General features: G+C 37.0%; 2 protein-coding genes across 2 annotated transcripts; one reads left to right on the top strand and one right to left on the bottom strand.

The window, feature by feature from the left end:
• Positions 1-4279: 4279 nt before the first annotated feature.
• LOC126823864 (UDP-glucuronosyltransferase 2B7) lies at positions 4280-5459 on the top strand. Its single transcript, XM_050552918.2, has one exon. The coding sequence runs from the start codon at positions 4282-4284 to the stop codon at positions 5044-5046; it is 765 nt and encodes a 254-aa protein (XP_050408875.1). The 5' UTR covers positions 4280-4281; the 3' UTR covers positions 5047-5459.
• A 5863-nt stretch (positions 5460-11322) lies between these two features.
• On the bottom strand, positions 11323-14842 carry LOC126823858 (UDP-glucuronosyltransferase 2B7-like). Its single transcript, XM_050552909.2, has 2 exons — positions 14718-14842; positions 11323-13459 (listed from the first exon to the last, which is right to left on the bottom strand). The coding sequence occupies exon 2, from the start codon at positions 13446-13448 to the stop codon at positions 11922-11924; it is 1527 nt and encodes a 508-aa protein (XP_050408866.1). The 5' UTR covers positions 13449-13459; positions 14718-14842; the 3' UTR covers positions 11323-11921.
• Positions 14843-15764: the final 922 nt, after the last annotated feature.

The following is a 15764-nucleotide window of genomic DNA, read 5'->3' as shown; positions in this document are numbered from 1 at the left end:
ATCTGATCTCCGCTGAACCACCGTGGCTCCTTACTCAAAAGACATAAATTACTGAGAAATAAATTACGATATACTCAGAAGGAAAAAAATCAAACAAGTAGAAAAACAAGCCACACAACATTTAAGGGAAAAGTTAACGAAAACTACATTTATGTGTCTTGTTTACGACGATCATCTGTTCAGTTATTTAAAACCGGAAATTGAAAAAACTTTCTGACCATGAAATTTGTCAGTGTTCTTCTGGAGTTGTTACTGGTTGGATATGCCAACCATGTCACCTACATATAAAAAGAGGAACTTTGCCACCTTCAAGTCAAGCTAATAATCTTTCTCTGTCAGAAATTCCAACATAACTAAAAGCTTTGTGTCTTTTAGAAGTTCTCCTGTATAACAATAGTGTTCACTGCAGATTTAACCAAAGTTGCAACAAACTTACCAAGGGCTATCTCAAGTAATAACGTTAGCATTAAAACTAAACATTTACGTCCTTATGCAGGTGTCACAATAAGTGAAAGCTGGGAACAGATGGTAACTTATGTACAGATAATTGTGCAAGATCCCTTGCGAAAAGAATCTCAGCAAACGGATGTGTCCTCAAGTGGACGATGACTCAATAACAGATAGAGAAGATGAACTGGACAGAAGAACTTCAGCAGAAATCAGCTTTAAACTTATTCACCTGTTTCAAACCAACACATTTAAATTTAGCTCCAGCAGGGGGACAAAATTCCAATTCTATATTTCACGAACCCAACTGGGAAGCTCTTTCTTTTCCCAGTTATTTCCTAATGTTACAAATGTGTTTAATTCAGACAGACATTGACAATAAAAAAATTCTAATCTCAAGACTCCTTTGTAAAGACACAAGATTTTATGAGAGCCCTAAATACATTTTTCAAATATTATATATTCTAGAACATTCTGTTGTACAAGTAAATACATCATAACCAGCAAAGCCCATCATTTCATAAATCAGCTGGACAATTCAAAGACCCTTCTCGTTTTCACAGACTTCTTAAAAGAGATCAATTGTTTACCAGTTCAATGTATTCGCGATACACCCCAATATTGGCAACAGATGCAATTTGACATGATAGCAAAACTAGACAGTTGGTTCTTTATATTTTTTTCATTACTGTTTCAGCAGCAGAATTACATTCGCCACAAGTAATTCCAAGTAGTGGGGAGGTAGTATGGTAAGGAATTCTGAGGTGAAGATGTTGCATCAACGGATTGGAACACTAAACGCATGTGGCTACAAACTAACCCTGTAACTGCAGCAATTATGGGATAGCGTTATTTTCAGTGGAACACATCTTGTTGGTCAAATTGTTAACTATGATAGAAGAAAAGAGATGCAAGGACGAGAAACGGAACATTTTCATTCTGCTGTTCATGTATAAGATACTCCATGTATCGATGAAGATGGTGACGAGGCCAGTATTGCTTTCATACGTATCATGTCAGTTACCAGAGCCACTTGTGTTATGTAGGTTTGGACATCTCAGAGTTCCTTCACCATCTGCTATAATATCCAGAATACCAGAAGCAGATGCCGACACTGGTATTAAGGCGTGAGCTAAATTTATACAAGCTAAACTATATACCATTTTAACTGATAAAAATGTATAATTAACAATAACACTACAATCTTTATTCTACATGAAGTTAGGGTAACACTACAAGACAATACTGAAGAGCTGAAAATAGCTGCACGGAGGCCCTCAATTATTATGAAACTTGAACCAAATGAAGTTAATGTCAATAATAATAATGAACAAATTTCACAAGCACTATAATCAAATATACATATTCAATTTATCACTAAATATATGGACATGTATCGCATATTTAACATACTACATATGTAAACCTGAACGTACTATGGGCGAACTAATGAACAAGGCCAATAAAGACGCATCCCATCAAATGTCCGGGACGCATTAAAAGACATAGGTAATGATTTTTTGTAGAGAGGTATCAGAACACGAAACAATTGCTCGAATTCATCTACCTTTGCCACTACGAAAATCCAACATAAATGGATGTAAAAGAAAATAGACCAAAGACTTTAAAGCTAAAATATATTTTAGATAAAATGAAAGATGAACAAACAGATTTGTATATGCCAAGTATTCATGATAATTATTCTGCTCGGCCACATTCACTACAAAATTGGTGTGTTACTCTGATTAGACACATTGCATAAAACTTGCCAAATGTTTTTATTGTATGTTTGTGACCACATATCCAACTTAACCTGACCAATAAAGCTCCTTCCCCAAGGAAATGTACTCAAAAACGCAACCTTACTTCTGAGATGGTAATGTGTTCTCCATTATTTTCATGCAACTCATGCTGCACACCGGGACCGGCCCTATAAAATGCACCCCCATACCTGGTTGAATCATTCACGCTACAACGTCAGCAGCATGCCACGACTCACGACAGCTCAAAGGAACCAGGCGCTTGGAATACTCGACGCCACCAACACCACGGATGATCGCCCCCGAGTAGACCAAGAGTTACCACAAGGCGACAAGACTGCCATGTTGTGCGACAGCGCGTGCAGCACCTCTTCACACAGGCATCGGAGACAGCACGTCAGACAATGGGAACACACGGAAGACCCATCAGTACCGATACAGTGCGCCGACGTCTCACCAGAGAGAACATCCATTGCCGTGTACGAACCTCGCCATCGACGTGAACGTCTGTAGTTTGCCCAGCAATACAAGAACTGGCGACATGGGGAACTGTTCTGTTCGTAGATGAGAGTCAGTATTGTGTATCAACTGCCGATGGCAGGACCAGAATAAGGCGTCGACGTGGCCAGCATTATTCTGACCAATGTGTCATGGAACGAGATTTATGGGGAGGTCCAAGCATAGTGGTTTGGGGTGGAATCGGCCTAAACCGAAGAGTGAAATTCAGAGGAGACATAATAATATCGTACCGAGACCAAGCACAACCGATGGATTGAGCCAGGCTTTTCTGAGAGTGTGGTTCCAGGTGCTAATGACGTTCATCAATCGTCTGGTCCACTCGTCTGTGGAGGTCCAAGCATAATTTTTTGGGGTGGAATCGGCCTAAACCAAAGAGTGAAATTCAGAGGAGACTTAATAACATCGTACCGAGACCAAGCACAGCCGATGGATTGAGCCAGGCTTTTCTGAGAGTGTGGTTCCAGGTGCCAATGACGCTCATCAATCGTCTGGTCCACTCCATGTACAGACGCTGCGCTGATGTTAGTGACACTCGAACAGACTCTAAACTTCTCGTAGATAATATGCAATTTAAAAATGTGTGTTGTCTCATTACTTTTTTTTTTATTTGGCGGGTGACATCAGCCTCATTATTGGCTTTTTTATTTCCTGTAGTAAAGCTATTGCGTAAAGATTTACAATGCTTCGTAGCATTGAACGATCGCAAACCATGTGTTTCATTAAATTAAACAGGGTTAGACACATAGCTTATTTTAATTTCTTTTATAATTGCTTCATTTCAGATCGCCGAAAAATGAAGAGTTCTGTAACAATACTGTGTCTTCTGACGCTTCCCTCGATGGTCATAGCAGCCAAGATATTGTTCCTGGCGTATCCAACTTTTAGTCATTTACAAGGCATGGCTATTCTTGGTGATGTTCTGAATGAAAGAGGACATGAGATATGGATGTCAGCCACATCAAATTTAGAAGAAAAATTAAAGTTAAAATCTAGAAATATTAAAGCCACTCCTTTCTCGTCCGAAGATAAAGTTATAACATCTGTGGAAAATATAAAGAGTAGAGTTGAGACCAGCCCAAGTGAAGTGTATTTCAAAACTGGGAAAAGGATCTTAAACGTAAGGAACGTGAAGTGGACATGCCATGTTATGTTAACAGATAAATTGTTTCTAGCGACAATCAAAGAACAGAAATTCGATTTGGTCGTTCTGGATATAATACCCATAGTGAACATGTTGAATTTAGTTCCTTATAAATTTGATATTCCGTTTGTATATTTTGGTCCAGCCTACTCTCCATATCATTACAGAATCCCATACTCCCCGGCATTTGTACCATTTCCAATTTTACCAATGTCTGACCGTATGAGCTTTTTGAAGCGAGTTGTTAATACCATCATTCAAGGAGCCAATGTTTTCTATGACCGTTTTAGCTATTATCGTGCCGCGGCTATATATGTACCCGAGAAGCCTTATATAGAAGTGTATGATATAATTCTGAAAGCACAGTTACATATTATAGAACGCGATGATGTATTACTGCCACCAGTACCAACTATGACTAATGTTAAACGAATAAATCCCATTACCTCGATAAGAAAAGATAAAATCCCACAAGAATATTCCACATTCTTGGATCGATCTAAAAATGGCGTCATACTTGTGTCGTTTGGAAGCATGTTACCTAACACTAATAATACAATTTATACCAAATTAGTTACGGCTTTTAGGAATACAAAATATGATTTCATTATTAAAGGTGATTTTGTTAAAGGTAATGAGCGAATGATGGTGTCAAAGTGGATACCTCAAAGATCTTTATTGTCGCATAAAAACATCAAATTATTCATAACACATTGTGGAGCAAACGGTATTGGAGAGGCTATCAGTAATGGGGTACCTATGCTAGGTTTTCCAATATTTGCAGAGCAACCTGGGAATGCCCACAATATGGCGGCTAGAGGATATGGTCTCTCTATGGAATTATTTACAGCTAAAAGTGACGAAATATTAGCTAACATTAATGAAGTTATTAAAAATTCCTCCTATAAATCGAACGTTAACAAAGCTTCGCAGATTTTAAAGGAACTAAATGAACGAAATAATTCAACAGAAGAAGCTACGTTTTGGATTGAACACGTGTTGAAATTCGGTGGAGATTATATGCGATCATCCAGTGTCGATATGCCGTTATATCAGTATTTGATACTGGATGTTCTACTGTTCATTTTACTCGCTGTTTCCGTAGTTTTAGCTATTTTGTTTTACTGTTTTAAAATATGTTACAGTAGGATGTGTGGACGCAAGATGAAATCAGAATAAGATCTTTAATATAAACTAAACCTACGATGCAGCTAGGCCGGGTTTCACAGGAACCCTTTAACATTTCAACATCGAGACAACGGAAGAAGTTATAAATTAATGGTTGATATTTATATGACCGTTTAAATTGACTGAAATTACTAAAATTTCAAATGTATAGGTTTTAAAGACAGTTTTGCTCAAATTGTGTCACTTCGTGTGGCAATGAATAATTTTAATTAATTTGGTATACTCAATATTTGTATAGGGTAACAAATGTTGAACATTGTTTTTAAAAAAAATGTATTAATAATAATAGACACTTTTACGACCAAATAATATAAAAAGGTAGTGTTTTTTTCTGCTCTGATTTTTACTCGGTTTCCTGTCTCTTTATTATATGAAATGCAGTAACAAAAATATGTAATGTTTAACGAATGTTGTTGTTTTTCACAAATGCAGTTTTGCATTACTATCCATATACATGTATACCGGATTTGCACCAGAACTCAAAAACATAAAAGAAACAGAATGACAATGACATTCCCAATTGCAAAGGAACAAGTAGTCAACTTTCATCAACATTGGAAAATATGAATATTGATACACACCGTATGACCCCAGGTCAGCACTGATTTCCCCCAATGATTTTTAAAATTCTGGTCTCTTTGATCCGTTAAGTTGAACACTTTCTACCACATATGGAGCAACATGTAGCAACTTCTTGCCCAAAAAGCTCTCATAACTTTCACCCTGGAAGTAAAGCAGTCGATTAAACACAACTATCGGCCCAATATTTCAACATGACCAACCTCTTAATTCTATTATCGTTACATCTCAAAGTCATGAGTATCCACCAAGAGCTGACAGAGAATGTCAATCAATATGGGTAACCAAATGAGAAAAATTAATAGTGGTCTGAATCCTATCTAGGGGTAATTTTTATGTATTAACAAAAGGCTTTTTTATTAGTTATCCATGTATTGGGACAATATGCAGATAAGAGAAAATTAAAGAATAAATGCAAATATGATGATCCTTTGTGTGTTTAGGCTGCTTTTGTACAGCTGTGTATCATAGCTCCATGGACATTTGTTCTAAAACATACAAATGTGTTGATCAAATGGCTAGCGGTTGTGAGAACGGTGAAAGACGTATCATATTTAGGAAATAATTGATAACACGGAAGTGGCCGGAACACCGTCATCTACCATTAAATCAAACTTCGATCTCTATATGGTTGGTGATAAATGGTCGTTGGATAAAATAAAATCAACAAGTTTGTTCATTAGATCTAACGGCATTAATCTCCTTCCAGTTAGAAGATACGAAAATATTGGATTAGATTTATAATTGCCTGTGATAGCTTCAAGAAATGCTTTGATATTTTCGGATTATGCAAACGGATGTAATTTGGATCTTCCTTTTTTTTCAAATTCAGTTTTTCTGTTAAATTCGGAAGTGATGTTATCCACAATTCATGTCATTTCTGTATCAAAGCATATACTATTAACGATATTTGTTAAACATGGCTGTATACGGGCAGACATACAAATAGGATTTTAATGTGGACAACATGAAAGGTAAACTACCATATATTGGCAGCAAACATAAACACTTCCTAATGGAATCTTCGATCTTTTCTTATATGCCAGATTAACTTTGGTTTTAAAATCTGTTATCTGCAATATATATATATATAAGACACTGTGTTTTACCATATGTATGATGTAACATGTTGTTAACACCAATTCATTTATATTTATATAACAGTATAAAGACATAGAAAACCGTGACTTGCTATGATGTATGGGAGCTGGTTCGTTTAACACAGAGGTCCCCGGATCGATTCCAATGTTGGTCGCGTAAGTTCCGTCTTGTGACTGTCAGCGACGAAGGCAATGGCAGCAACTAGTCATGGGACGTAAACTAAGGTCCCGCGTACACGTAAACAACCCTTGGCACGAAATTCAGCCGGAATTGTCACGTTATACAAAACTATCGAAGAGCGTCTCCTTGGAATTGTCACGTTATACAAAAATATCGAAGAGCGCCCCCTCCAAGAACAAGACGAGCAGCGTTTGGGACCCAGTTACTGGTCCAGAAAGAGCACTATTGTTTTAAGTTTCAAAACTAATAATTCCAATCAACAAGCATAAATATATACGGTTATATATATATCACCAATTATTGTATAACTTTTCCGTTGTCGAGATGTAACGTTGCTTATTATTATGAACATCCGGTCTAGCAACATTGTAGTACCACTCCTTTGACCAAGGTTTTCTTCTGATACAATACGTACTAAAAATTGCCCTTTTCAGTCTGAACCTATACATTACTACCTATACATGTGGCTAATGTTAATTATTATCTTTACATTATAACATCTCATGGATGACCCCTGATAAATGCCAGTTAGATTATGATTTTGTGTATGTTATAATGAAGTAAAGTTGCGATTTTTTTTTTACCTGGACGTGTTTTTTATTCATTTAAGTGAATTTGCATACATGCGCTAGTTGGCAAATATGCAAATTATTGCAGTATAAAGACGGGTTTATACATGGCCGACGGATATTCCATTTATATCAATGATCGTCAAGCTCTGTTTGATATGCACAGGCTATTGATAATGGGTTATACTTACACATTTATAGTAGGTTAACTGACGACGAAAAATGAAGAGTTCTGTAACAATACTGTGTCTTCTGGCGCTACCTTCTATGGTCATAGCAGCCAAGATATTGTTCCTGGCGTATCCAACTTTTAGTCATTTACAAGGCATGGCTATTCTTGGTGATTTTCTGAATGAACGAGGACATGAGGTATGGATGTCAGCCACATCAAACTTAGAAGGGAAATTAAAGTTAAAATCTAGAAATATTAAAGCAACCCCTTTCTCGTCCGAAGATAAACTTCTAGCAGCTATGGAAAATATGACGAGCAATGTTGAGTTCAGTCCAAGTGAAGTGTATTTCAAAACTGGGAAAAGAATCTTATCCTTCGAGGAGTATAAGTGGATATGCCATGTTATGCTAACAGATGAATTGTTTCTATCGACAATCAAAGAACAGAAATTCGATTTGGTCGTTCTGGATATAATACCCGTAGTCACCATGTTGAATTTAATTCCTTATAAATTTGATATTCCGTTTGTTTATTTCGGCCCAGGTTACATTCCATATCTTTACAGAATCTTGTATTCTCCGTCATTTGTACCGTTTCCAATTTTACCAGCGAGTTGTTAATACCATCCTTCAGGGCGTCACTGTTTTATATGACCCTTTTAGCTATTATCGTGCCGCGGCTATATATGTACCCGAGAAGCCTTATATAGAAGTGTATGATATAATTCTTAAAGCACAGTTATATATTATAGAACGTGATGATGTATTACTGCCACCAGTACCAACTATGCTTAATGTTAAACGAATAAATCCCATCACCTCCATAATTAAAGATAAAATCCCACAAGAATATTCGATATTCTTGGATAGATCTAAAAATGGAGTCATACTTGTGTCGTTTGGAAGCATGGAACCTAACACTAATAATACAATCTATACCAAATTAGTTACGGCTTTTAGGAATACAAAATATGATTTCATTATTAAAGGCGATTTTGTTGAAAGTAATGAGCGAATGATGGTGTCAAAGTGGATACCTCAAAGATCTTTATTATCGCATAAAAACATCAAATTATTCATAACACATTGTGGAGCAAACGGTATTGGAGAGGCTATCAGTAATGGGGTACCTATGTTAGGTTTTCCAATATTTGCAGAGCAACCCGCGAATGCCCACAACATGGCGGCGAGAGGATATGGTCTTTATATGGAATTATTTACAGCCCAAAGTGACGAAATCTTAGTTAACATTAATGAAGTTATTGAAAATCCTTCTTATAAATCACACGTTTACAAAGCTTCACAGATTCTAAAGGAATTAAATGAACGAAATAATTCAACGAAAGAAGCTACGTTTTGGATTGAACATGTGTTGAAATTCGGAGAAGATTATATGCGATCATCGAGTGTTGATATGCCGTTATATCAGTACTTGATACTGAATGTCCTAGCCTTTATTTTATTCGTTGTGTCGGTAGTTTTAGCTATTTTGTTTTACTGTTTTAAAGTATGTTACAAACGCGCGTGTGGACGCAAGATGAAATCAGAATGATTTCTTAAATTCACCGGTTCCCTTTAGCTTTTAAACAGTGTAACATAAACTAATTGAAGATATATAATTTATAATGTAACAAATAGTGTTAATGTGTATGTTGGTGTATTATGCCGTCAAGTTGTCGGTCCGATGGTACGTCTGTCAACAATTGGCTTGTAAAAGCTATAGAGGCTACAGTGGTTGACGGATTTTGGCCGACTTTGGTATGAAGCAATGTGGTCAAGTGTAAAACAATGGTATGGACAGGTATCACCAACATGTATTAATTACGTTTGTAAGACATCACGTCAATATTATTTGATAATATGATTGCCCGTTAAATGAAGGCTACTTATATGTATTATACCTTGTGAATGGTTATTAAATACGAAACTTGTTAATAACACCTTAGGCCGTTATAAATGATCTCAGGTATAAGTTAGACCGCTGGACTAGGTAGAATGACGGTGTGTGACAATGGAGGCAGACGTGAATTAGGACGATGGCTGTAATGGCTACAATCTGTTATGGTATGTTATATTCATGTTGGCTGTATTGGTTGTTGAAATTATACATGTCATGACTTTTATGTTTGTTCCTGCATTGTGAAAATGGCATTTAGCTGGCTACATATGGCTTGGTGGCAGGGCATTTAGCGATTGGGAAACACATGAACAGACCACAGTTTTTATGGGAAACAATCACTGGTTTATTTTAAAAGCACGACGTTTCGACAAGTATCCTCTTATCGTTATCAAGCACAATGATAACGATAAGAGGATACTTGTCGAAACGTCGTGCTTTTAGAATAAACCGGTGATTTTTTTCCCATAAAAACTGTGTTCTGTTAATACATAGCATTTGTTCAAAGCACGGATTTTTTTTTATCCAGAGGCACGTTAAAATAAGCCCTGCCACCAAGCCATATGTAGCCAGCTAAATGCCATTTTGCTCGAAGATAGATTTCAGAGGAAGGTGCTGAATTAGACAAGTTCAAAACTCCAACCAACCGCGAACGTTTGTTTTGTATAACACGAAGAATGTTTAGGACTATTACGATACTCACGCAAAGATGCTTTATTACGTTATTTCGACTCAAAAGAAATGGAGTTAAACGTCTTACTGTACTGCTCCGACTGGGCTAATAAAGACGGGCATACGCCATACAGTGTGTTATGATGGACATTTGCCTGGACAGCGGCGCTATGGCCTACTCTTTTATCGAATTCCAACTGCCAAGGGATACACAGGATCTCATGATTTTGTCCCATCCGAATGAATAACAGCGGTTCTTCCCAGGTCTTCCGTCCTGCACCACTGACAAGGGGGAAGTGCGTCGGATCGAACACGCCACCGTGGCTCCCTCGACTTGAACAAAATAATATAGATCTTAATTGACAGCTAAAGACGGCTTAGGACTGATATCGATGGATGGATTTATAATAGTAGTCGTCAAAGATAAATTCGTACTGAGTGAATTAAGCTGAGGCATCGGAATATTCGATTTAGAGTTATATATAAGAAAAGAAAGGAATATCCGGCCCCCTTACCAACTATATGTGAAGTTAATCTGTATACATGTACCCCCAAAACCCAAATCAGTGATCGAATGGGGCGATCTGCTAAAACGTGGATACAACATGACTCTTTTAAGAAATTGATAAATGTCAGGACGATCTTGACTGCAATGAGTATTACGAATGATGTTCAACTGAACAGTGAACGTATCATGTTACTTGAATCTTTACAGGAATGTACAATTAAATTAGCCGACCAAAGTAGCCATCCTGGATAGAGTGGTCTAGAACATAGACTGACTGCGTTATCACTTCTGCCGGACAAGTAATCCGGGTCAATTTTGTCGTCGGCTGACCTGATAATCTATTGCCGTTCCTTTAGAGGACTAGACAGTGTATGAGCCACGTGTTGGTCGCCATTGCCGCCAATTTACCTTTCGTTATCAAGTTAGTGGTGACGGCAATATACCTCCATATCAAAAAGTGAGGTATACAACCTATCATGACGCTCACAAGCAAATTGTTGACGGACCGACGGACAGCGATAGGGTACATCCTCTCACAACTCCAATGATTCCCACCATATTTGAAAAAGAAATCTGTTATTTAACTTCTTTATTTTCACAATGCAGGAACAAACATAAAAGTCATGACATGTATAATTTTAACAACCAATACAGCCAACATGAATATAACATACCATAACAGATTGTAGCCATTACAGCCATCGTCCTAATTCACGTCTGCCTCCATTGTCACATACCGTCATTCTACCTTGTCCAGCGGTCTAACTTATACCTGAGATCATTTATAACGGCCTAAGGTGTTATTAACAACAAGTTTCGTATTTAATAACCATTCACAAGGTATAATACATATTAGTAGCCTTCATTTAACGGGCAATCATATTATCAAATAATATTGACGTGATGTCTTACAAACGTAATTAATACATGTTGGTGATACCTGTCCATACCATTGTTTTAAACTTGACCACATTGCTTCATACCAAAGTCGGCCAAAATCCGTCAACCACTGTAGCCTCTATAGCTTTTACAAGCCAATTGTTGACAGACGTACCATCGGACCGACAACTTGACGGCATAATACACCAACATACACATTAACACTATTTGTTACATTATAAATTATATATCTTCAATTAGTTTATGTTACACTGTTTAAAAGCTAAAGGGAACCGGTGAATTTAAGAAATCATTCTGATTTCATCTTGCGTCCACACGCCCGTTTGTAACATACTTTAAAACAGTAAAACAAAATAGCTAAAACTACCGACACAACGAATAAAATAAAGGCTAGGACATCCAGTATCAAGTACTGATATAACGGCATATCAACACTCGATGATCGCATATAATCTTCTCCGAATTTCAACACATGTTCAATCCAAAACGTAGCTTCTTTCGTTGAATTATTTCGTTCATTTAATTCCTTTAGAATCTGTGAAGCTTTGTAAACGTGTGATTTATAAGAAGGATTTTCAATAACTTCATTAATGTTAACTAAGATTTCGTCACTTTGGGCTGTAAATAATTCCATATAAAGACCATATCCTCTCGCCGCCATGTTGTGGGCATTCGCGGGTTGCTCTGCAAATATGGGAAAACCTAACATAGGTACCCCATTACTGATAGCCTCTCCAATACCGTTTGCTCCACAATGTGTTATGAATAATTTGATGTTTTTATGCGATAATAAAGATCTTTGAGGTATCCACTTTGACACCATCATACGCTCATTACCTTCAACAAAATCGCCTTTAATAATGAAATCATATTTTGTATTCCTAAAAGCCGTAACTAATTTGGTATAGATTGTATTATTAGTGTTAGGTACCATGCTTCCAAACGACACAAGTATGACTCCATTTTTAGATCTATCCAAGAATATCGAATATTCTTGTGGGATTTTATCTTTAATTATGGAGGATATGGGATTTATTCGTTTAACATTAGGCATAGTTGGTACTGGTGGCAGTAGTACATCATCACGTTCTATAATATATAACTGTGCTTTAAGAATTATATCATACACTTCTATATAAGGCTTCTCGGGTACATATATAGCCGCGGCACGATAATAGCTAAAAGGGTCATATAAAACAGTGACGCCCTGAAGGATCGTATTAACAACTCGCTCCAAAAAGCTCATGCGGTCGGACATTGGTAAAATTGGAAACGGTACAAATGACGGAGAATACATGATTCTGTAAAGATATGGAATGTAACCTGGGCCGAAATAAACAAACGGAATATCAAATTTATAAGGAATTAAATTCAACATGGTGACTACGGGTATTATATCCAGAACGACCAAATCGAATTTCTGTTCTTTGATTGTCGATAGAAACAATTCATCTGTTAGCATAACATGGCATATCCACTTATATTCCTCGAAGGATAAGATCCTTTTCCCAGTTTTGAAATACACTTCACTTGGACTGAACTCAACATTGCTCGTCATATTTTCCATAGCTGCTAGAAGTTTATCTTCGGACGAGAAAGGGGTTGCTTTAATATTTCTAGATTTTAACTTTAATTTCCCTTCTAAGTTTGATGTGGCTGACATCCATACCTCATGTCCTCGTTCATTCAGAAAATCACCAAGAATAGCCATGCCTTGTAAATGACTAAAAGTTGGATACGCCAGGAACAATATCTTGGCTGCTATGACCATAGAAGGTAGCGCCAGAAGACACAGTATTGTTACAGAACTCTTCATTTTTCGTCGATCTGAAGAGAAGCAATGGTAACAGAAATTAAAATAAGCTATGTGTTTGTGGACATGGACGACGACAATATACGTACACATAAAATGTTGGCATATAAAAAAAGCAATTGATAACCAAGTGAAGCACCACGACCGATTTGCAAGCTAGAAAGGTGAAAGCTGCAAGCTACAGTAAAGGGTTCATCTGCTTTTGAATCGATTTTGGATCTTTATAGATACTGGCATCTATATCTGTCAATCGCGTGGTTTTAAAAGTCAAGGTATGAAAGTAACGAAACTACATGTATACACCATGTTTCAACATTCATACTATCCGTTTCACCTGTCTCTATATCAGAAGCAGAGTTATCTCGTTCCAAAGTCAAATTGCTAATCTATACGGGGCCTCAGTCCAGGCATTCACCTAATGGCCATCTACAACAAGTCTGATCATTCTACCTCTATTAATGTGCCCTTTACTATCGACCAATCAAATGGATCATCTTCGCATCAATGATTAAGCAGAATCTCATCGTCGAACTGAGTCTAGGTATGATGGAGAGACGGATAGATGAACCTAAATTACAAATGAAATGACATGAGGTTTAAAGCGGAAATTTCAAATTTATATTTTTAAAATGTATTAAAATAAAGTCTTAAAATAGATGGTATTCATAAACAGTCCTACCTTGTTGAAGAATAATCCTATTAATCCTATAATTCGCTATTGCCAGCTGAGAAATTGGCAAAAATATCATTTTTAACTTCAAATTCCAACGTTGGAAAATGGCTGCCCCATGTTGTCAATAGCAAAACAGGGGAGGTAATTGTGTTATTTCCTGTGTCATAGATTTTTAAGGGTGGGAAATAATGCCCATGATCGTATAATAGTGAGTTGATAACCTATTGAGCAAAAGACATAGAAATAATTATGTTTTGACTTTCTTAGAAAATTTGAAATTCTCGCTTTAACGTCCTACTGTTCTGCTCCAAGTATGGGCTAATGAAGACGGGCATACGCCATACAGCGTGCTATGAGGGAAATTTTGCCCGGGCAGCGGCACTATCGCCTACTCTTATATCGAATTCCAACTGACAAGGGGGAGAACCTAAATTACAAGTCCATTGCCTTCTTCGAAAGCCTTTAGACATGATCGATGGATATTTCATTTCCATACATATTGGTATCGAATTAACATCTAATCAACACGTTTTAACCTTATTAGTTCCATTAAGCTTTCAACTATGACTATCGTAAATAATTTACATAAAGGGTCTCACCTTGTAACACCAACACACCTTGTTAAGCGCGCAGTATACCGGCGTTTACTTATGCAGCCAGTTAACCTACTATAAATGTGTAAGTAAATAGCCCATTATCAATAGCCGTTGCTTATCAAACAGAGCTTGACGATCATTGATATAAATGGACACAGATCACCAAATATTCCTACACCAAATATTCCTACGCCGTCACACGAAACAAGGGCCAAAGCTATTTTTAGTCTTCCGCTCCCTTTTCCTTTTTCCCCCTTTTGCATGGCGAATTTTGTTGACTTTTTGGTGTAGAATCGAGGAAAAGGGTTTGAAAATACATTTTCTGCCAGGTTTTGGTGAATATTCATAATTTTGATGCGGAAGGATACAAGAGTTGAGAGGTTGGATAGGTTGAAATGTAGGGCCTGAAATTGCATGTTTAGTTGTCTCTACTTCCAGCTTGTGTATCTCAAATTTTTCATGAAGAACCTCATACGTGCTTTTGGGCAAGTGGTTGCCACATGTTGCTCCATCTGTGGTAGAAAGCGTTCTACCCAACGAAAATTTGGGAAAAAGTTAGAGCCGGTCTAAGATACGAGAATTAACATTGGAGTCAATGGGGAAATCTTTAGTGATCTGTGTCCAAATGGAATATCCGTCGGCCATGTCTAAACCTGTGTTTATACGGCAAAATTTTGCATATTAGCCAACTAGCGCATGTATGCTAATTTACATTAATGAATAAAAAACACGTCTAGGTAAAAAATCACCACTTTACTTCATTATGATATACACAAAATCATAAGCTAACTGGCATTTATCAGGGTTATCCATGAGATGTTATAATGTATATAAATAATAATTAAACATTAGCCACATGTATCGGTAGTAATGTATAGGCTCAGACCGAAAAGGGCAATTTCTAGTACGTATTGCATCAGAAGAATACCTAGGTCAAAGGAGTGGTCCTACAATGTTGCTAGGCCGGATGTTCATAATAATAAGCAACGTTACATCTCGACAACGGAAGAAGTTATACAATAATTGGTGATATATATATAACCGTATATA

This window comes from Patella vulgata, chromosome 6 (assembly GCF_932274485.2).
Source record: "Patella vulgata chromosome 6, xgPatVulg1.2, whole genome shotgun sequence".
In the NCBI taxonomy this organism is placed as follows: domain Eukaryota; kingdom Metazoa; phylum Mollusca; class Gastropoda; family Patellidae; genus Patella; species Patella vulgata.
The sequence above is the reverse complement of the archived record's forward strand: the minus strand, read 5'-3'. Positions and strand labels throughout refer to the sequence as shown.